Source organism: Corvus brachyrhynchos, unplaced genomic scaffold (genome assembly GCF_000691975.1).
Source record: "Corvus brachyrhynchos isolate BGI_N302 unplaced genomic scaffold, ASM69197v1 scaffold255, whole genome shotgun sequence".
Lineage (NCBI taxonomy): Eukaryota > Metazoa > Chordata > Aves > Passeriformes > Corvidae > Corvus > Corvus brachyrhynchos.
In genome coordinates, this window is record NW_008238358.1 from 3910611 (window position 1) to 3932340 (window position 21730).

A 21730-nucleotide genomic window follows, 5' to 3' on the forward strand; every position below is an offset into this window, starting at 1 on the left:
AGAAGGGCGACCTACTGAACGCGCACTATGACGGATTCCTGGCTAGCGACGGATCCAAGTTTTACTGCAGGTGAGCCCCCGAGGCACCGGGTCGGAGGACGGGCGGTGGGCCCTGCCCGGCGGGGTACGTGGCACAGCCGCTCCGCTCACCCTTAGCGGGACTCGAGGCGCTCCCGGAGTGGGGGCAGCTCGGGGCCCGCACTGACCTCGTCGGCATTAGTAATTTTTCCCCGTCTCAACCCTGACTTTTCCTCAACCGAGTGTTGAAGGATGCAGTTTCCCTAGGGTCAAGAGGGAGCGCAGAGGCAAAAGATGAAAATCAAAGACGGCTTCGCTCGAGACTGGCTGCCGTCGCCAGTGAACGGGGCCGACAGGGACTTCGAGGGCCTGTAGCCCACACCTCACATGTAGACCCCCTTTGTCAGGGTGGAAAAAACCCATCATGTTGTTCTGTGCTGTAATACGCGCAGAAAAATTAGGCTTGGGAGGAGAAGCTCCTGGTAGGAATGCACATTGACAATTTTAGGCAGAAACTTGAATATAGCATGCACTTCCACGTAGTTGGCACTGTGCAGTACAGCCACATTATTACAGTAGTGGCTTGCAGCCTTTTTGCCTCTTCCCCGTTGGCGGTTTCCCTTCTTGATTCATTGTGCCATCCATTTTACCGCAAAGTTTTAATTTAGTCTTTTGCTTTTTCACTTTGTCCCGTCCATCTACCTTCAGACAGTAGCTTAGCTTATTACAAAATCTTGATTCATTCCCCCATTTGTATAATTTAAGAAAATATCAGTATAGGATAATTCTGCATTTAACAGTACCGTTTTGCTTGCATTTCTTTGCCTGTTGAAGTGCCTGACTTTGATACATAGAGTGTTGCTCTCTGGATGTTTTGCTCAGTCGCTGCTCAGTTTAGTGCCTCATATGACCAGAAGCTGCCTCAAGCATTGACTGTGTGAACTGGCCGAAGTGTCAGGTGAGCACACAGCACTGTAGCTGACATTGCCATGTTCCCCCAATGCACACCTGCATTCTCAGTCCCATGCCCTCCTACAGTGCTGTGAACTGCTGAAGATATTTTCACTTTCTAGTGCTCCCCACATTCCACTTCTTGGAGACTTCCTTCATTGGCACCTTGTTTCTGGCATGCAGTGTACATAATCAGGAAGATCAGATGTTATTGTAAGAAGTTAAAAAACAAGGGTTTTTTTTTTTAGTTTAAAAAGGATGTTTCCCCTTACACGTATGAGGACACATATTCTTGCACTCTAAACAATGTTCTTACTGACTGCAACTTAAAGTTATATTTTTTGTAAAAAAATATTAAATTGATGTTACTCATACACAATTTTTTTTAATAGTCGGACACAAAATGAAGGTCATCCAAAATGGTTCGTTCTGGGCGTTGGACAAGTCATAAAAGGCTTAGATATTGCTATGATGAATATGTGTCCTGGAGAAAAACGGAAAGTGACAATTCCTCCATCATTAGCATACGGACAGCAAGGATACGGTAAAAAAGAAGTTTTAACACTAAACTTCGTCTTTTCTCTGTTTTACCCTTTCAAACATACAGTGTTGTAAATGTCTGTAAGAGCTGGTGCTCCCATTTGGAGACTGTGCAACCGTGCAGCCCCAGTACTGCTCATTGCTACACAGTTAAGTTGTCCTGACCACAGACCCACGCCCAGGCCTTGCAGTTTCCATTAGAACTCAGTACATGCCACCCAATGTGTTTTCCCAAGTATTGCCATAATATGAAAAAATGGCAGCAAAAGGAAGATCTTCATGATCTGTTACCAGCATTATTGTATTAATCTATTAAATTCCAGTCACGTTTGGTTTTTATTATTTGACGGCTACCTGTTTAGCCTTTTAATGACAATCTTCATCTTCTGAGTAAAATGGAATATAATGCAGTGCAATTAATCTAAGTAGAAATAATTTGCTTAAAATACTGCTTACATTCTGAACAGTTAATGGCTCTCATCATCACATTACACAGTAATTGCAACAGTGCAATGTATGAAATCTGATTTGAATATAAGATAATTTAGTGTGCAGATTACTTTAAAAAAGTTCCAGTACAAGTTTTATGCAGTGTTTCAGCACTCAAATGTAGATAAATTCAGCTCTGACATGGGTGTAGTAGTTGCTGTGAAAAGGTAGCTCCTGCTCTATAATAGTACTTTGGTAGTGATATGTCAGAATTCAGTGTATCAGTTTTGTCTTTAATACAATTTCATACAAAAAAGGAAAAACACTGATACAAGTAAAAAATGTTCTTTAATACTAGTGTTAACTGTTTGTTCCAGGTAGCACTTGAGAAAGTAGTATTTTCCTACAGCACACCTGTCCTCTGTCTCAATGTATTCCTGCATGCTGGGGAAGATGCCTGCCTAATCTTGAATTAGAAAAGATGCATGTGGCTTTTTCTAAATCTTCTAAATCGTTCCTGTATTGGTATGTATATTTGTAAACTTCTGGCACTGAATTTTAGTAATGTATTTTTCTTTTTTAAGTGGTATTTAAAATCATTATTTATATTCAGATGTATTTAAAATTTCTACTTTTCTAAAGCATGGAAGGTTAAAACCTTTTGAACTCTGAAACCTGTCATTTTTACTGTGGCTATTTTAGATGAGTAGTGTAATAGTTTTTTTGTCTTCTGTTTACAAACAGTGTAGATTCTTTAGCTTTTCTTCAGTTTATGAAGGATGGGCACAAGCTCAGAATTCTGAGGTTACAATGTCATGCTCACTGGCTTTGGCAGCTTGCATGTTTACATTTTAATTTTACACTGCATGATTTCTTGATGCTCTTTTGGCACTATTTTTAGACCTCATTGGTTTGTTGCTGTCTCTTTTTAGTTCCCTTTTTTTGACAGATGCATGATACATGGACCTGTGTTTGTAGGCAGTGCTGGTTTTACATCAGGTGTCAGGAAACACTTTGATCCTGGAATAATGAATTCTAACAGTTGTTTTTTTAATTGAGAGACCAAAGTATTCTAGTCATTTGGGGTTTCTGTGGGGTCAGATGACTTACATTGTATTGCTTCTTTTTGAGATGTACATTTTAAACACTATTTTACATCAAGTTCTTTTAGCATAGGTATAATTCATATGAAGTAGGTAAAACCTGACATTGTCTGCTTGTTTTTTCAGACAGAAAATACATATGAGCATTGGTCTGCTACTGTTATATTCTAAATCAAATTGCAGCTGTTTAATAAAGACATACATCTTAGAACCAGTCTAAATAAACCCTGTCAAATGACAGGATGTGAAAGAGTAATAACTTTAGAAATACTTGTTTTTCATGATAACCATTCACTTAATCTCTGAAAGTACCCGAATTGATATGTGATACAGTTTTGTTTCAGGCAAGTACATGATTGGCAAGTTTCTTCCAAAATCATTTGTCTAACACAATCAGTCTTCCTGTCTAGATGTACAAGATTTAAATTCAGAGTTTAATCTGAATATTAACACACCTTTTTAAATAAAAAAATGCTTTACATGTGAATTTATCATACATGTTATCTCTGTCCATAGTGTCTGATTCCTTAAATGCTTTCTTTTCCTTTTATTCATAGCACAGGGCAAGATTCCACCCAATGCAACACTGATCTTTGAGATTGAACTTTATGCAGTAAATAAGGGACCTCGTAGTGTTGAAGCATTTAATCAAATAGACAAAGATGGTGACAAGAAACTCTCTGAACTTGAGGTAATATGATGTAAATAATTTGAAAGAAATAATTTATAAAACTATAGGTGTGGCTGCATCAGTTTTATCTTTACATGAGCTGCCTCTGTTGCAGCTGATCATGTACGGTTTCTGTGTGCTTACACAAACTACACTGTGCTGAAGTTTGCTGAAATTTGCTTTAATACGTTAATAAGTCTCTGACTTCCTGTAGACAAACTGTAGATGTGTCTGCACTGGAATCACAACACATTACTTGTATATACCCTGTGTCCTTGAAGATAGCTGTTGAGTACTGGCATAAAAGTCACAACAATTGGACTTTTTTCTTTTCTTCTAGATAAGCCAGTATTTAAAGGAAGAATTTGCAAGAGATGGCAAAAAACGTCATCCCTCAGCCCATGATGAAATCTTAGCTGATATATTTAAGAAAAATGACCACGATGGAGATGGCTTCATATCAGCAAAGGAGTACAATGTCTACCAGCATGATGAACTCTAAGTACTTTAAAAAATCTTTGGCTGTTTTCTGGACACTGAATTCTAAATAATAATACTTTGTTACAGATTTTTGTATTTTTTTTATAGTAGCATCTTTTTATATGTCTCAAGGTGACTGTAAAAATCTTATTTTTAACATTCAGGTAATAAAATGTGTTAGATGTTTCAAAAGAAAGAAATAAAATTGAAGTACACCATGATCTAATATTAGTGGTTCCTACAACATGTTCCAATCCACAGTATTGCTCAATAGTCTCTCATTTGGTGAAATACTGATGAAAATAATTATTTCTGTTCTATTGAGCACACAAAAGTTACAGTAACCTTTAACATAGCTGGAACATAACCGATGAACACTGCACAATACCCCATAAAATAAAAAGGGAAAAGAGAATCCCAGGAATATAACTCTCTAAGACCCCTGCAGGCTCCTAGCCTAGCTTCTTGAGGAAATGCCATTTGCAGCAATTAACTATAAAAGGCCTTAAAATAGGCGAACTCTTGTCTATGGAATGATAAGATAAAAGCAAAAATGTTTTTAAAGCAACTTAAAATGACCTCACTGATGTAATACTAACATAAAGAATTTGGTGTTGAAGAAAAAGCAGTATTTTAAGTGAGTTTTTAAACTTTGACTTAATAAAATTATCAAGTTAGCCAGTTTATTCAGCAGCACCAAGTTAAAAATCTACACTATTATCATTTAATTGAATGAGGTCAAAGATGATGGGAAATACTATATATAAACATAAGTAATTAATTACTTGGTCATCATTCTGGTTTTCCTCACTGGAAAAATAAGAAGAAGTAGCAATAATTAACAGACAGGACTTACATCTGTTAACTGTTCTGCCTGTGCAGAACACATTGTAACACTTGTGAAACATACTTCACTCTTCCCACATGAAAAGCAATGGCTGTATTCATTTCAACATGTAATAATCAGATGTACACAGTGAAAGTGGCAGCACAAGTGAAAAAAGCTTCCATACCTGGGTTATCATTGAAAAAATTTTAAAAGGTATAAAAAGGGTTTTTGCTTTGCTGGTGTAAAACAGTGTGGTGAGAGGTTTAACAGTGCCCTGCCCTACAGCGCACCCAGTCCCAGCCCTGGACACAGCTCTCTGGCGTTCCAGTCCTCAACAAAACTCGGTTTCCTGAGGCTGGGATGTACTTGTAAAAGTTCTTCACCCCAGAAGTCTTGTTAGAGTGTGCAGTTCCATTATTTTCATAAGCTTCCAAAACATTTTCTGCTTAGCAGTTTTTTTCTGAGCACATAAAAGAAAGTGAAGAGCAGCTGTGACATAAAATCCAGCCACAGCAGCTGGACTGGCTGGTACTTTTTAATAATCTAAACAAACTTGATATACAGCAACAGCACCCTAATATGAAATTCCCATCCATAGTTTCAGTTGTTCCCTTCTGTAACTGAAACACTAGACTGAGCTAACTTTTAGCATGTTTTTTAATCCGATACTTCAGTTAAACATTCATGAGGACACTAAATTATTAACAAATATTCTCATTTAACCATCATATGCCAGCGTAGAGAAAGGCAACATTTTGGGGGTTTAACAACAAGTTTGTGTAAACAACTTTTAAGTTCTAGCATATATTTTGACATTATGAAAATACTATTTAAAAGTATGTTTTTCATTATCATGATAATGAGAAGGTTCTAGGAAAAACAGCAATGTCGGGGAATGCATGTGCATTTTAAAGTAGAAGGTCATTGACTGTGAAGCAAATAATTTGAAGATAACAGTGTAATAAAATGTTTTGCACTTTCACTGTTTTTCATTTCACAATTTGAGTCATTTACTAACTGAAAAGTTTGTGGCACAGTTATGCCCATGTCTGTGACAGCAGGCACTTACCCAGATCAGTTACTTCATTCTCTTATGCCAGAGGTCAAAACAGGGCACAGCATGCAGTCGTACGTATTTTTGTCCATTAAAAGAACATTCCAGGCATCCATAAACTGTCTCCCTTTTAGAACTTCCCATTCCACAAAGGACACAGGGGCCTTTGGGGATGTTGTTATTAAGTAAATTAATTCGGATATGAGAACCGTCTCTGAGATAGCTTGTAGAGAGATCAGTCATGCTTGCAGCTTTTTCATAATAATCTGCAAAAAGGTCCTCCAAGTAAGGATCGGAGTTAGCAATGATTTCCACTACTCCTTTATCTGAAAATGAACACACAAGAAAAAGAAGCAGTGATTTGTTATTACATTATGAACTGTTGTTTAAAAACTGTCAGTTTAACTATAGAAATAACAACCGATTCTCAAAACCATGTTAAGCATGCTAATATAGATTGCTTCCCATTAAAAACCTTGTGTGATGAAAATTTTTCTTCAACTTCACTTAAGGCACTAACAAAAGCCAGAATTTTTTGTATATGACCTGTGTAATTCTATTTTTAGAAATATATCTAAAAGATAGGCCTGAGGTGAGAAACTGGTGCAAAGTCAAGTCACAGCTGTGTACTTCTCTGTTTCTATTTTTGCATTTCTAGTTTTATATTCTAAACATTGTAAATCCACTTTTATTTCCTATTATTTACAATAAAAACCCCTCTAATACTTAATAGGTTTAGAAAACTCGGAGGACTCCTTGTTAACCTCACAGCAGGTTTCTGAGCATCCAGATATGCCAGGTAGGAACTACTTGCCTTTTCCCTCTCTCTTCAGGGACTGACTAGATTGAGTGAAGAACTTTTAGGCTGCTGCAGCTACTGAGATGTATCAAACCCACTGAAGTATTCCCCTAGTGTGGACTGGAGCAGCACTGAAGGCTTGGTCCATAAAAGTCCTTTGATCGAGAATGGGATACAGCGGAGCAAGGACACCTGTCCAGAGCAGCCTTTGGGACATGTTTACTGCTCAGCATTTACCTTCACACTCAGATCTGCAGATTTCCAAAGTACTTGGACCGAGGAGTGTTACAAGTTTAAGGTCTTGGTGTAAAGCTGCATACAGGGATCTGCATTTTTGTTGGATGTTATGTTCATATTAGAATGAAGAAAGAGGACTATGATGGTATCTTGGCCATGTCCCTGCCATGGGAACATAGTGCCTAAGGAGTACATTCAGATATTGCAGTTATATTGTTTGGTATGTAAACTTACAGCTTTTGCCCTCAAATAAATTACTGTAATTATAACTTGTATAATACAAGCTGTAAATGGCAAACCCATGAAATAGGTTCAATGTTAAGTTAGCTTTATAGTTACTCAATACTAGTTTATCAACAGCCATAAGTTTTATTTTAAGATCTTTAGAGTTTAATGAGCAGATTTGTTATTTCTGAGAGTCAGGTTCTCAAATGTAAATTTTAATAACTCTATAATCATTTCAATACACTAGAAATCGAGAGCTACATCTTGCATCAAGATTTTTTTCTTTAAACATTCATCTTGCACAGAAATTAAAGAAACAAAGGAACACTTTTCATGCATTAAATAAGACATTTGTATATAAATATCAAAAGTCATACTTCGATGAAACAGATTATTCTTTAGTCTCCTTAATTTGGTCAGTGAAGATGATCCAGATTTCTCTCTTTCAAATCCTCCTTTTGAAATTGGAGTCACACAGAGTTCTGTAAAAATGAAAAGTTTTAAAAGGACTAAATATAAAAGCCATAATTGTACAACAGTTTAATATGCTTTCTATAAATTTCTTTCAATAAAGTTAACAGTAATTAAATTTAGCTTTGCTAATGTTTTTAATGGCTGGTACAATTTTTTAATACAAGTCTGCACAGAGTAATAGCCCACAGAATCAAGTAACACAGATTTGATGGGAATTTCTAAATGTTGTTAGCTTTCAATTAACATCCTCATAGCCTGTTTAGGTTCATACACAAATTATGGTCACGTTAAGGGATTAGGACAAGTCAGTATCATACAAATGGAGGCCCTGATTCTGAAGGACAAACATTTCTGTAGTCTTACTTGAAAGTAGAAATGAAAAATAGTAAGCAAGGCTGTGAGTTCTTTACTCACCTCTTCCAATACTGAATCAACTATTAAAACCTTTTTTATTAAATAAAAATAAGTATAATCTGTGTTTCTATCCATAACTTGAAAGAAAACCTGTAAAGTAAAATCTGTTATGCAAATTTTTTGTTTCCAATTACTGCAATTATTTCCTCCTAAATAGCTTTAGATACTTATATGTGCAAATGTATCAGACTGAAATTAAAGCCCCAACAGAAAAAAATGTTACTAGTTTAGAAGTTCTGTACACTTTTTTCTTTACTTGTGTCTTTGTACTTGCCTATTTTATGCAAAACTGATCAGATAATGTCAGAAGCCTGTTCCTCACCAGCTAGAAATATAACTAAGTGGGGCTTTTTGTTCCATGCAGCTGCAGAATTAAAAAAAATACAAAGTCATACTAACTTTTAAAAAATGTTTCCACAGCAAACTATTTTCTAGCACCTGCCTTGTTTATCATCTTTTCAAGCACACTTTCTGTCAGAAAGTCAGAATGCTTACGTGCATAAAATTAAGGCATACCATTGTAAGGAATCAGGGATTACGTATATCAAGAGCAATAAAACAGATTTAAAAACTTAAATCATTATAAATAATAGCAGTAATGACAGTAATTCACATTACTTACCAAAATTACCGTCCAAATGAATGTAGAGTTCAAATACACTAAAAGCAATAGTTGTATGTGCAGGAAAAACAATGGCTTTGTCTCGTCCTTTATAATTCTGATCTTCAATTATGTGAAACTATAATTTAGAGAAGCATCAAAAGAAAAAAAGTTACAAATTGAAATGAATTAATAAACGTAATACTAATCTTAACTGCATACATTGAGAATTATAATACCAGGGGAAACTTTGAAATTGAAGATCAAATTTCACAACTAAAGAATTTTCTATTAACAACTTTGCATTTTAATAACATTTGATACAGAGAGAGTAATTTGCATCACTTACTGAAAATTACGTGAATGATTTATAAATACTAGTAAAGAGCAAAGTCAGAAGACGTCTAGGTTTAATTACTCAAACACATTGAGGGGGAAGCAGGAGGAAGGGCATAAAACAGGGAGTAAGATGCCAACCCTTCAAATATTAACCTGAAGTTCCAATGTGTTACAGAAGATAACCATAATAATGAAAGAAAGGTTATACATTTCTTAGAAAGAAGTCATAAATTCTGCATTTTTGCTGAGGCTTTACCCCAAGCAATGGCTCATTGTCTATCCATCCTTTCATGCAATCCCATCCCTAAGTCACATAAGCACTGCTAACAAAAGACCAACTCTTAAATCACTTTACATCATTGCAATAATATTGATTTACTTCAGATTTTTTCAAGCTTACATTATAAAAATACAATTAAATCAAACAATAAAATTTATAAAAACGAGCTTTTTGTGCTTGATCCTTTAAGTTACAGAACTTTGTCAAACATATTTACCCTCATTGTCTCTCCACGCATTCCAGTATGGACAGTTAATGAGCACTGCCTTGTAGTTCGAATGCTTTCCATGACCACACACAAAATTTCCATCCTACTTTTTCTTGATTGATGGACTAGACAATGATCAAAGTTTATTTTTCTAAAATCAAGAGGGAGGCAGGAAGGAAATTCAGACATAATTAGCAGTTTACAAAGCAGCTAAGTAACTTTAAATCAATAAATAAATCACCATAATGTCTGTTTCACAGCAGTAAAACAACTGACCAAGGAGATCTCTGGAAACCTAATATTGGTTTTCAGAGTTTGGGAACAGAAGCACTAAAAAATTCAAGGAAAGCCAGTATTGTACAGATGTAAGAGAGGATATCTGGTGCACTCTGGAAAATTCAAAGCCTGTCCATCTGACTCTGGTTTTAGTGCCAATAACTGAAAAAAACCCCTTATATTACTTACAAACAATACTGAACAATCATGAAACAAGTATTTGTTAAAGAATTTCTACAAACAGTGGCAGTTAGTTCTGTAACACTGAATCTTCTTTTCAGGAGACTAGATTCTCTCTCCTCACCCCAGTTATTAATTATAACGTTTGGAGGTTCTAAATAAAGCAGGAAAAGGTAGGCACAGAAGGAGAGGTTACAGATACAAAATGGCATGCACTTCTTGGTAAATAACAACAAGGCAACAATACATATTTGCAAATGCCAAATGTTGCATCATGCGTAGTAAATAATTTACTGGGATGCACTGCTGGGATTCACTGGGATGACATTGTGACCAAGGTACAATCTTTGAGATATAAAATAAAGAATTACACCTAAAATTAGTCACATCATATTTCTAGAAGTTTGATATTTGTGCTAGCATCACAGGAGCACCAAGTTCATTTTCACTGTCCACAGCTCTACAAGAATTTTGGTAAAAGAGACTGGGTTTAAAGAAAAGTCACAGAAGATTACAAAAAATAACTTATTTTGGTTTTTGCAGAAAAGGCTGTGTAATAGCTTCATAAAACCTCTAAGTACCTACAATGGCAATAATATATATGGCTCTTGAGTTCATCAAAGGCAAAGAAATCCCATTTCTGAAACCTGAAGTTGGGTAATGCCATTCAAAGTAAATTTCAAAATTTCGATAAAATGGTATATAACACAGATGGGAATTTGGATGGACTCTTCCTCTCTGAATATGTATTTTTTTCTTCAGAGATTTACCGTAATTCAAAGAATTTAGAAAAATTATACTGTCTGCATTATACAGAAGGTCATGTGTCTAATCCCAGTGATCCAGCCTGATACTTTTGAAAATATCAGATGTGACTGCTACTGATTGACTTAAAATAATCAAAACCTAACCATTTCAGACTTTCAACCTAACAGTATGTAATATAATTATGGAAACAGAAATCAAAACACAGAATACAACCTTGTCGTAAGTTCTTTAAGTAATGTTGGTACTTCAACTTCATGTTTGGTCACTATGCCAAATGAAGCTTTAAAGGCAATAGAATCTGATCCAGCAACATCAAAACCAACATCGTTCATTATCTGATTTCCTCTTTTACCATTAAGTGAAACATCTGATTTGTCTTCGTAGTTGAGCAGCTGGTAAGACGAGACACCTGAGTAAAAGCAGATAACCTTTGTGTGATGAAAAGTCTGAACACAGTATTTTCACACAGCAAGAATAAATGGTACCATTCCTACTGTGCTTAACCATTTTGATGTGAAATTCAGAGCTACACTGAGCACTTCTTTATTGGTGTTACTACTGATTGATGGAAAGACCACACAGGATTCAGAGGGTTTCTGTGCCGCTCTCTCTGCCACAGTTGTGCCCATGCTCCTGGGTTTGATTAGAGCTATTTTCAAATTTCTGTGTTTATCATTATTCTCCCCAAGTACTTCTACCTGTAACTATGATGTTGATACATATAAACTACACATGTAGTGTGTTCTGGCTTTAATGACAGAGGCTCTGAAACCCAAAATGACTCAGTGGAGGCCACACAGAATAATAAAACTAGGAGTAAAATGAAAGCCACAGTATAAAAAATATTAGGGAATTCTGAATTTTGTCTAGAGGCCATACAAATACCCTAATTTTTCTTGATTTTTGCAATACATGAATGAGACATGGGTGTGCCACTAACATTAACTCTGCCTTTTACCTGACATGTCACGTTTAGAAAGACTTACCACACTTTCCATAGATGCCTATTGATTCCAGGGACTATGTCAGTTTATTTTGAAGGAAAACAACAGATTAATTCTGACTTGCTTGAAAGTTTGCATTCAATTGTTGTGCAATCAAAAGGTAGGTACCAAAGCATCTCTATAAAAATGTCTTTATAATATTAAATGCATTTCCATTACACTAACAGAAAAAATACTAGAACTCATTGGTTACCAAATTAAAATGAACAAAGGGATTTGATTTCCAAATACATCTAAGAATCTGGGGTTTACTCTTTTTTTGGTTTTTAATCTTCTGAAGCTTTTAGGATAAAATGACATTATGAAGTCACTTAGTATGAATCCTGTTTGTATTTATTTTTAACCAAAAAAAAGGTTCAGCTATTTTTCACAATTCTAAAAGGATTGCAAACACTTGTCTTTGTCACATAAAAAAGGAAATTTAATTATAAACCCTTTTGCTTGTGTTAAAGGACAATACTTTCTGCACATGACATTTAACCTTTACAGAAAAGACTAGTAAGGTTTTGTGAGACTTTTTAATGAGATTTTTCAACCTTTTTTCAGACTTTTTAATGAGATGATTTTTTTTTTTTCATTCAGGACAAGCCAGGAGGCTTGTCCTGAATGTAAGACAGGATTAAAATTTTTCTTATCATGCTTGTGTCCTGAAATCCCCTCTTGTGGGATCAAGTGGTATTTCTGTCTTCTTGTGCTCATACTAGTTTGTCTTAGTAGGGTTTTTAACTGATGCATTTGTTGTGCAATTAATATCAAAATACTTTTGTCAAAATTGACATTTTCAAAAAAAAAAATCAATGAAACTTTTGAGAAAACAGAGCATGCAGACATGAATTACACACTTTTCAAAGGAATGTACAGGAAGATATAGACAGTATAGCTCAATTTTGCACCTCCTAATTCTCATAGAATCTCCTCAACATTTATGTTATTGCACAGCAAAGGCAATTTTAAGAGAGTTAAGCTCTTTAAATAAACCAAAGAGATAGCAAACATGGAAAAAGTCTTATAAAAATCCAATTACATCAGTCAGATGTAATAGTTGTTGTCAAATGCTTCTGGCCTGTGCAGAGCCCAGTTCAGCGCTAGGGACTACCACCATGGAAGAGCTGTGGAGCTGAGGCTGTTCTTACACACTTTAAAATGAGTATACAGAGAAGGGTGTACATTTCCAAACAAATTTTATGTAGCAATTAATAACATACATCAATACATCCATCAGGAATTTGTGGGTTGTAAAAAAGCAAGGCTTAACTGAATTAGTTTAATACTAGTTCAGAAAATATCAAGACTTTTTAGTATAAATTACTTTCTTTTTTTACTCTTTTTCCCAGAAAGTCCTTTTTTTCCTTTTTTCTTACCATTTTGATTTGTACTTTTTTTCTTAAATATTTATTACATGACTAAGCAAGAAAAATTTTATTACCCATTTACAAAGGAAACATCATACTACCTGCACTGTTTAAACTATGTTTATTATGCATTTACTAGAAAACATGCATTTTTCACTTTAAAGAAAGATAAAAATCTTACCTGCAGAAATTTCTTTCTCCCCTTGAAGAATGTCTTTTAATGTGAAAGGTGTTGAAGCAAATTTAGATTTTTTTGAAAGTGAACATTTTCTTTTTTTAATCACAAGGCTCAGAGGTTGGTATCTGTCAGCTTCACTGAGGCTGGGCACTGGAACTAATCTTCCTCCATCACCAACCTGTTTAACAAAGTTTTTGGTTGCAGCAGCAAACATATTACGACATTAGTAATGATAGTAATAAAAAGCTCTGTATCAAGTGTAGCTTCCAGACATCAAGCCCATGTTCAATTCATTTTATATTGTTCTTGCAAACAAACTAAAATGCTTTTTTAAAAAAAATAAAAGTCTGTCAAACCGCTGTTTTCTTAGGTTGAGTTATATTTCACTTGGAAAGAATCAACAGCATCTTAGCTACCGAACGTCTATGGTGTATTGCTTGAGACTTCTCTCAGAGATCTTCAGTTAAGCTCTCTAATTCTGCATGATGAATAATGAATTACCAGTGTAAACTGAGAGGGAAATGGTGCCCTTTTCTTGGCAGTTTAATGCCACTGTTTGAAATCAAAATTTCTGTCACAGAAACAGAAAACTAACTTCCATAAACCTTAGCTTCCCTCTAGGAGTTATTGGTGTACTGCTGTTTGTTGGGTCCTTGCCACAGCTGAATTCTGGTGTTTTAGCAACACCCAACAAAGCAGCCCAGATGTGCTCTGGGAGGCCACTGGAATTACACTTTGATGAACACTGGTTGCTCTGTGAGATGGTGTTGCCTTTCACAGCACTGGCATAACCTAGCTGGGAGAGCTCAGCTGGGGACTGAGCACTGTGCTGGGCTGAAGTATAAGATCAGAGATGGCTGGGGGCAGGGGGGAACAACAGTGGGCTTTCATCATTTGTTATTAAGCTCCTATGGACTCAGCTGCCTGTGACCCAAGGGCTAGGCTTGAGCTGCATGTATTTAGCTCAGACTACTGAAAAACTCATTAAATTGTGAGAATTATGCAAAATAATAAAAGTAAAATTGCAGAAAGAAGTGAGATTATTGATAGAGGAATGAGGAGCAACTCAAGGATCGAAGATATAAAGCACCAGCGTAAAAAGACAGAAAATTTTAAAGAAAAAAGAGAGAGACAGTAGAGAGCACTGTGGAGGATCTGTGAGAGAGTCAGCAGGAGCTGACCCATCCTCATGTAAACAATGACTTGATTTTCTTGCAAGATTGATGAACACAGAACTGGCTAAACCTTGTAGCACTTCTTCCAGAGACTTCCTTTGCAGTTACAGTTGGTAAAGCATCAACCACAGGCATGTAAATCTACACTTCAGTAGGAATATTATCCCTGGTTGCCAGGTAACAATTGGTTTGGCTTTTTTTTCTGAAGTAAGGTTTTCATGTGAAAGTATCTAAAGAACTGTTTTTATAATATGAATATTTATTTAATAATTTATCATGTGTCAATACTTCCATAATAGTTTTAAAGGATCAGAGTATCAGGAAGTCCAACAAAATGGCAAAAAGAGGAGGGCATTACCTCAGCTAAGATGAAAAGAAAGGCTGCTGGATCTGTCTGCTTACTCTAGAGGGTGCTGAAAAATCAAGTCAGGTTATATATAGACTTTGAATTGAAAGCATGTGAAAGGCTGCAATTAATTCTGGCTGTAATTCATATTACACTATCAGAAAAACCCTGTACATATTTACTCAATCAAAACACATCAACAGAACTGAAAAGGTTTTAAAGAGAAGGAAAATCTATGGGAATTCCAAAATGAAAATTGCCCACCAATTCTTGATTTAGATTAATCCTGTATGTATGTTACACGTTTGACAGGATACTGTTTTTCCTACAGATTATTACGATCAGCTGGCACCGTTTATTCAACATGTAGTTGTATTTTTCTTACTCGGTATGTGGTCATAGATCATAATCTGATCTAGCTCTAATTTTGATAATGAATAGTTTCATTTGATATGTTTATGTGCTATTCCTGTTACTCTAACACCCTATAATACACCATAAACACTTCAGCAGATGTTTGTGTTGTCCTCATGCCACAGATCAGAGAACAGGAGTCCAAGTACAGTAACATTGCCATGTTCTGAAAACAGTCACTAATTTTGCACATCCGAGTGAAGAAACTTAAGGTATTTCCCTGCTCCTCCAGCACCAGGAAACTGTACTTGGCACACAAATGTACTCATGAACTTCAGCATTTCCGCAGCCCTGGCATGCTCTCATTTTGGGCAACCAATACATGAAAAACATTTAATTTCCAAGTGCATAAGTTATGCCTGAGCCATCATTGGAATAAAAAAATCTTGCCTTGTCTCACTAAGTTGTGCAGATTAAAGTCCTTGCTCACATTTAGGTTCAAGGCTATCCCTGGGGAGGATCTGGGCCGAAATGTTCCACTCCCCTTGGCACAGAGCCCTGTAAGGGCACTGACAAGGCATCCCCTCTGCCTTCCCACACACAACCCTCCACAGAAGAGCAAGAGGACTTTTCTAGCCTGATTATCTTCCCCTGGAGGGAAGAGAAAGATAGTTTATTTCCTATGCAAGATGAGTTCTGTTTGTTTGGAGCGGGTCTTAGCCATGGAGTAGTACCAGAGCAAGTATTAGCTATGTATAGCTGAGAATTTTTATGCTTAAATACTGTATTTTCTTCCCTACATCATATTGATATGAACATAGAGATTTTTTATGAGTAAAATCTAGAGGACAGTCCTGCTGTCTGCATAACATTGGAGGATGCAGAAGGTTTTTGTGGTTATTAGATAATTCCATAATGATTTTTGGTTTAATATTAGATAGTAAGCCTACATTATCCCTTGCAGGAATGTTGGTCACCTGTAATTACAGGGTGTCTGAAGAGGCATTTATAAGCTGATCTAAGGTGGTGCAAACTAGAGATTTGTCCATGGAACTGAAAATGTGGAATTATTTCATTATTTTCAATCCAGAAATCTTAAACCATCTGTTTGATGTTAAACCATCTACTTGAACTGATCTGATTTTAATTTATTTCTTGTCACAGTCACCCATATCATAAGATTAGCATGATTAAGCAGTCAGTTGAAGGGAGAAAAGAAATCTTAAGTATTAACTGACTGGATAAACTCAGTTGGTGTTTCACTTGCAAGGATTAAACCCACAATCTACACCAAAGTATGCTGGTAATTTGTTTAATATCTTCTTAGTGTACAAAAAGATGCCATCAGTTGCCAGATCTCCTGGTATCATGTACACTTCAAGTGCCTTTGAACCATATTACATTTACCTACAGATCTCTGCAAAAGAACAAGTGCAAGAATTTAGCATATAAAAACCAGCTAAATAAAATGCTACTGAAAAAATTACTTACAAAATTCCGTAACTTTCCAGCATATGGCATGAGTATTTCCCTAGAAAGATAGGATCTGTGCAATATAGCTACTGTTATATTCCAGGAGGTAACAAAAATAACATTTTATGGGACAAAATATGGTTCTTATTACACATACACTTGTTGGTTTTTTATAACAAGCTGAGTGGGTTTAACAGCACTTGACTTCTTTTTTGATTCTTTTGAGGTGGCATTTGTCTAGAGATTCTCATGTACGAGCAAAACCAGCTGGTTTAACACCATAACTTACATAACTTCAGAGCTCCTGGGTCTGAAGTCAGTACCACTGTCATGCTGAACTCCTGGTCTAGCACTTTGCTGGGATACTGGGGGTACTGGGGTCACCTGGCACTCATTGCTTGCAGTGATTGCTGCTCACAAAGCCCTATGGCATTTAGAGACCACTGTGGGAAGGAAAGTAAGTTAAAGCAAGAATGTTTCCAGCAGACATAGCTTCAACATAGGTATTTCCATGTTGGATTTCTTTATTATACAGTTCAAATGCAGTGAAAACTTTAAATCAGTTCCTAAATGCTATGCAGTATAGGGGAACAATGGAGTTAGACATGGTATATTTTAATTTTTCGCAGAAGCCTAGTCCTAAAATATTTTAAGTTCCCCACATTTAAAGTATGACTTCTTGTGGAGCCAGATCCTTTTGAATATTACACCGCTATTTGTAGAATCAGGAGAAAATTTTAATGCGAAGTTTCTAGAGGTATGTTTTTTATTGGACCTCTATGTTTAGTTATATGGAACTTTTGTATGTGAACAGTTACTTTACAAATTAGAATGAATTTGAAAAAAAATTTTAGAAGTGTAGGAAACAGTGTCACCCCTTTTCTATACAGATATCTAAAAAGTATCATATGGGGTATTCTAAATAATTTTCAAGGTCACTTTTAATAGTCCATTTGAAAGACAGATACACACACTTGCTATCACTATGATTCCTGTATCACATTCCTTAGGTTTACAGCTCAACTATTGGAACCTCCTTCTATTCTCTGCCACAGAACAGACTGTGATGACACTGGTAACACATATCCCCAGCTTGTGCTACACACACATAGAAGGCAGATCCCCTGCCAGGGGTTGTTTTTGTGACACTTTCCCAGCAATCAAAATATTTAAAGCTGTACTGTACTGAAAGTGTTACATCAGGGAAAGGCTACATGATGTGAAGTCCAACTGGCTTCTCTATGTCTTTTGGCTGACATCACCCCTCTTTCACCTTTAGACAAGCAACATCTGTTGACCTGATAAAAAGGGTATGTGTTGCACAGTTGGCTCTTTTGTACCAGTTCACTGCCTTCTCACTAGAGCCATGCTGACGATAAAGGAAAACACAAAAGCAAGCAAGGAATACAAATTCTGGTGGTTGTTTTATATGCTCTTCCACAGACTTACCTTTCAGGTTCCAGACCTTTGTTCATGGACAAGCAGATTACTTAATCTATGTTTCATGTGTCCATCTTTAGAGTGTATGAAATATCCCAACTTCTGCTTCTTTGTTATTGCCCCAGCATCAATGGCAATATTTTTAATGGACAGATGGATGTGTTAGCTGTGAAGCCTTTACTAAAAAGAAATGCAAAAGTAGTCCTCCAGGGATTTGCTGAGGTAGTATGTTTGCATTTACACTTACACCTGTGAGAAGCAGGTGCATCTTTCAGCTCTCAGTCGGACGACTGACTGCATCTTTTTGCTCACTAAGAAGATACTAAACAAATTACCAGCATAATATGGTGCAAATTTGGGTTTAATCTTTTCAACACCAGCTCAGTTTATCCAGCCAGTTAACAATTAAGGTTTCTTTTCTCCCTTCATCTTCCAGCTTTCATTTGTTACATAAACATTACGGCATACAACAAAGCTACTTTCATCATGCAGCATTATTAGCTCGTAAAGACAAATCTGGAAAAAAACAAGCCACTGTGATCTAAAGTAGGTTTAATGCTTCCTTTCCTTTGAAGGATGCTGCCCAAATGGCTAAATCCTTTTTATCCAACATCTGTCAGTGGACGTGTCTGTGTGAGACGACAGCTTTGTGGGCTTGCCCATCCTCATGTACCAGGAGGCAGAGCAGTAGATGCTGCTATGCCACTGTATCTGCAGAAAAATTACAAAACAACAGATTTGTCTACTATGTTATAACTCACATGGTCCATGCTGAGCTGTCTGATGGGTGCTGGTACAGTTATATCTATATAAAACTTCCTTCAGTCATAGACATATCTTGTTCCTTGCTGCTTCTCCTTATGTTTTAAACTGAGCAGCAGGACTGCTTTTATTTTTGGTGTTGACACCAGCTGTTCTGTGATACTGGGCAATTAACCTCTGTCTATGAAACCTACTGTTTGTGGCTGTGCTAATATATCACTTCTCAGGGAAGGATACTGCAAGATCTGATTATTATTATTATTATAAAGTATTCTCAGATCTTTGGATACAGAGTATTTAAAAACAGACAAAATTAAATCAGTGTTTGTAGGGCAAGCAAGAATTCAGCATCTTCTTTCATAATCACCTCTATGTTTATTCAGACTATTCCTTTTCATGCTACAAGACTATATCATCTAGTTTCCTAATTCATTCTTTTCACACATTTAGGCACAAAGTAATACACTTGAGCAGTTTCCAGATACTAAACATTGTAACCAACAGGTAACATAAAAAATTCTTGTCACCAAACATAAAAAGTAGCCTATCACTGTTATTCTGGGTTAGCTGATCAGCATTTAAGTAAAGTCAGCTCTTGAACTAGAACTGAAGAATGGACATGGTCTCATGCTGTTTCTTCAATTTCTTTGGCCGCTAAATGTAATACATAGCCCTCAAAAATAACCTGCTTGAAGAGAAACTTAAAAGACAATTGACACATTAAAATTTATCAGTTGAAATAAATAACCCAACATCCTTACCAGAACTTGTAGTGCACCTGCAGTCCAACAAGTGTAACCTTTTGGCAATGTTTAATTATAGTTTTATCCTCCACTGACTTGTCAAAAAACCTGCTCAAGAAACCTAGGATAGTAGTGAAATTTGAACTAGTAATTAGTTTCTTTTCTTTACTGAAGGAAATGTAGCCAGACACTCATCAGTGAGAAAAGCAACTACGTATTTGGTTTTGCTTTGGAACTTACCCTTGTAATTACAAACATACTCAAACGTAGTCTCATCACAGGCAAAAAATATCTTCACAACAGATTCGTGTCTGTAACATGCATTTATGTACACCTTTTTTTTTTTTCTGAAGTTTTTAATATACCGTTATTAATATGTACTTGGGATATAGATATGGGATATATAACCTAACCTGTCTCTTCATTTACTCTAAGTTAAATCTTAGACATAGCTCTCAGAAATAAAAACCACAGTCTAAATATAAGACATTTCATTGGCTGACCTTGAGTAAAATTAGACTCATCACTCAATCAAAATAGAGTACCTCATGAGGACTTGAAGAACCATGCAGCTTGATATGTTGGCAGTGCAAAAATATTAAATGTATCATCACATCAGAACAGATTTTTGTACCAGCAGTGAAACTTGGAGCAGCTTTCTGTGGGCAACTTCTTTAGCTGAGTCAGGATGAAATCCTGTCAATAGCTTCCCACACTGTCTCACTTCACCACACCACAGCACCCACATGTTTGTGGTTACGAAGAAGAATCATCTGTCTCTTGCTTAGATTAAATCTAAATATGTAATTTACTTTCGTACCTAAAGCAATAGTTTTGATGCTAAATTAGTTGTCAGATTGCTCATGCTGCCTCACAGGCCTCTTGTGCTCTATTCCCAAAGGTTTGCTGTGTTGATTTTTTTTTTTAATCAATTAAGTAATGCCATAGAACTTTTCACATTTCACTCATGCACAGTAATTCTGCTGAGTCACAGTCATCCAAAGCATTCAGAGGTAAAGGACAGATCTCTATTGGACAAACATGAAAGCAGAGCCAAGTTTCACTCATGGAATGATTTAACAGGGAATAAGCTCCTAGTACGCCCCTGCCTCAGAGCATGGGTTTGGACAAGATGTGTACTCTGACACGAGACAGAAAGCACTGCCATTCATGAAAAAAGGCTTTTCCCTTCCTTTGCAATTGCATCCACTCAGGCAGCATTCCAGACTGTTTGAACACTTGTTCTTTTTACAATGCCAAGAAATAACAAAAACCTTAATTTCTCCTCCCAACCAAATTCTTATTTTTATTATGCTTTCATTTTAAGGGCTGAACAGCTGACAAGAACACATAATGGAAAAATCCCAAAATCCCACATACTGTTATTTTTCCAAGAGGCCAGACAGGGTGGGTGTCAAGTAATTTTTTTTCTTTCATTTCCACTTTTTTCAAATCTATTAGAGAACATCAGGAGCAATTTTTTCTACACCCTCTCTCGAAACTTGAGAAGCATACTGCAAGCTCCCTTTAATCACAAAGAACAAGCTGAAGTGGGGAAAAAAAAGAAAGAAAAAAAAAAGGCTCTTATCAGCTGTTGTATGAAGATATAACTAGGAACTGCCAAAAAGAAAATTACCATCTTTGAGACTGCGGTTGGTAGCTCCTGACAGATTTAAAGGAACTGCACAGAAAATCACATAGGAAAAGTTTTATAAAAATATTCCTGCACTGGAAAAAGGTTAGAAAGGAACAGAATGATGCTTTTGCAAAACCACTGTTTCAGTGCTTTTGCTGCCACTATCACCCACCTCTTCAAAATCAATCTGTAAAATATATATTAAGAACTTCATGATTTATAATCAATTCATCTAACTAGTTACAAACAGTTTATTCAAGAACCATTGCCTCGAGTGTTTCTTATATTAATAAATCAGAACACAGATGACAGCAGTTTAAACAGTGTACATTGAGATTTATTAGAACAAGCACTAATAGCAGCAGTGTACAGAGTGATGGAGACAATGTACT

The 21730-nt window shown here is 36.1% G+C and overlaps 2 protein-coding genes across 2 annotated transcripts in view; one reads left to right on the forward strand and one right to left on the reverse strand.

Moving 5' to 3' along the window:
* Positions 1-6002, forward strand: part of FKBP7 (FK506 binding protein 7) — a 7193-nt gene extending 1191 nt beyond the window's left edge. Inside the window, exons 2-5 of the mRNA XM_008634840.2 lie at positions 3-70; positions 1362-1513; positions 3599-3732; positions 4052-6002. Coding sequence (XP_008633062.1) covers positions 3-70; positions 1362-1513; positions 3599-3732; positions 4052-4213 — 516 coding nt within the window. The 3' untranslated portion in view covers positions 4214-6002. The remainder of the gene's footprint in view (positions 1-2; positions 71-1361; positions 1514-3598; positions 3733-4051) is intronic.
* Positions 5783-21185, reverse strand: DFNB59 (deafness, autosomal recessive 59). Its single transcript, XM_008634721.2, has 6 exons — positions 13413-21185; positions 11089-11284; positions 9661-9802; positions 8846-8963; positions 7713-7817; positions 5783-6400 (listed from the first exon to the last, which is right to left on the reverse strand). Exons 1-6 carry the CDS (start codon positions 13621-13623, stop codon positions 6099-6101), a joined length of 1074 nt encoding a protein of 357 aa, XP_008632943.1. The 5' UTR covers positions 13624-21185; the 3' UTR covers positions 5783-6098.
* Positions 21186-21730: the final 545 nt, after the last annotated feature.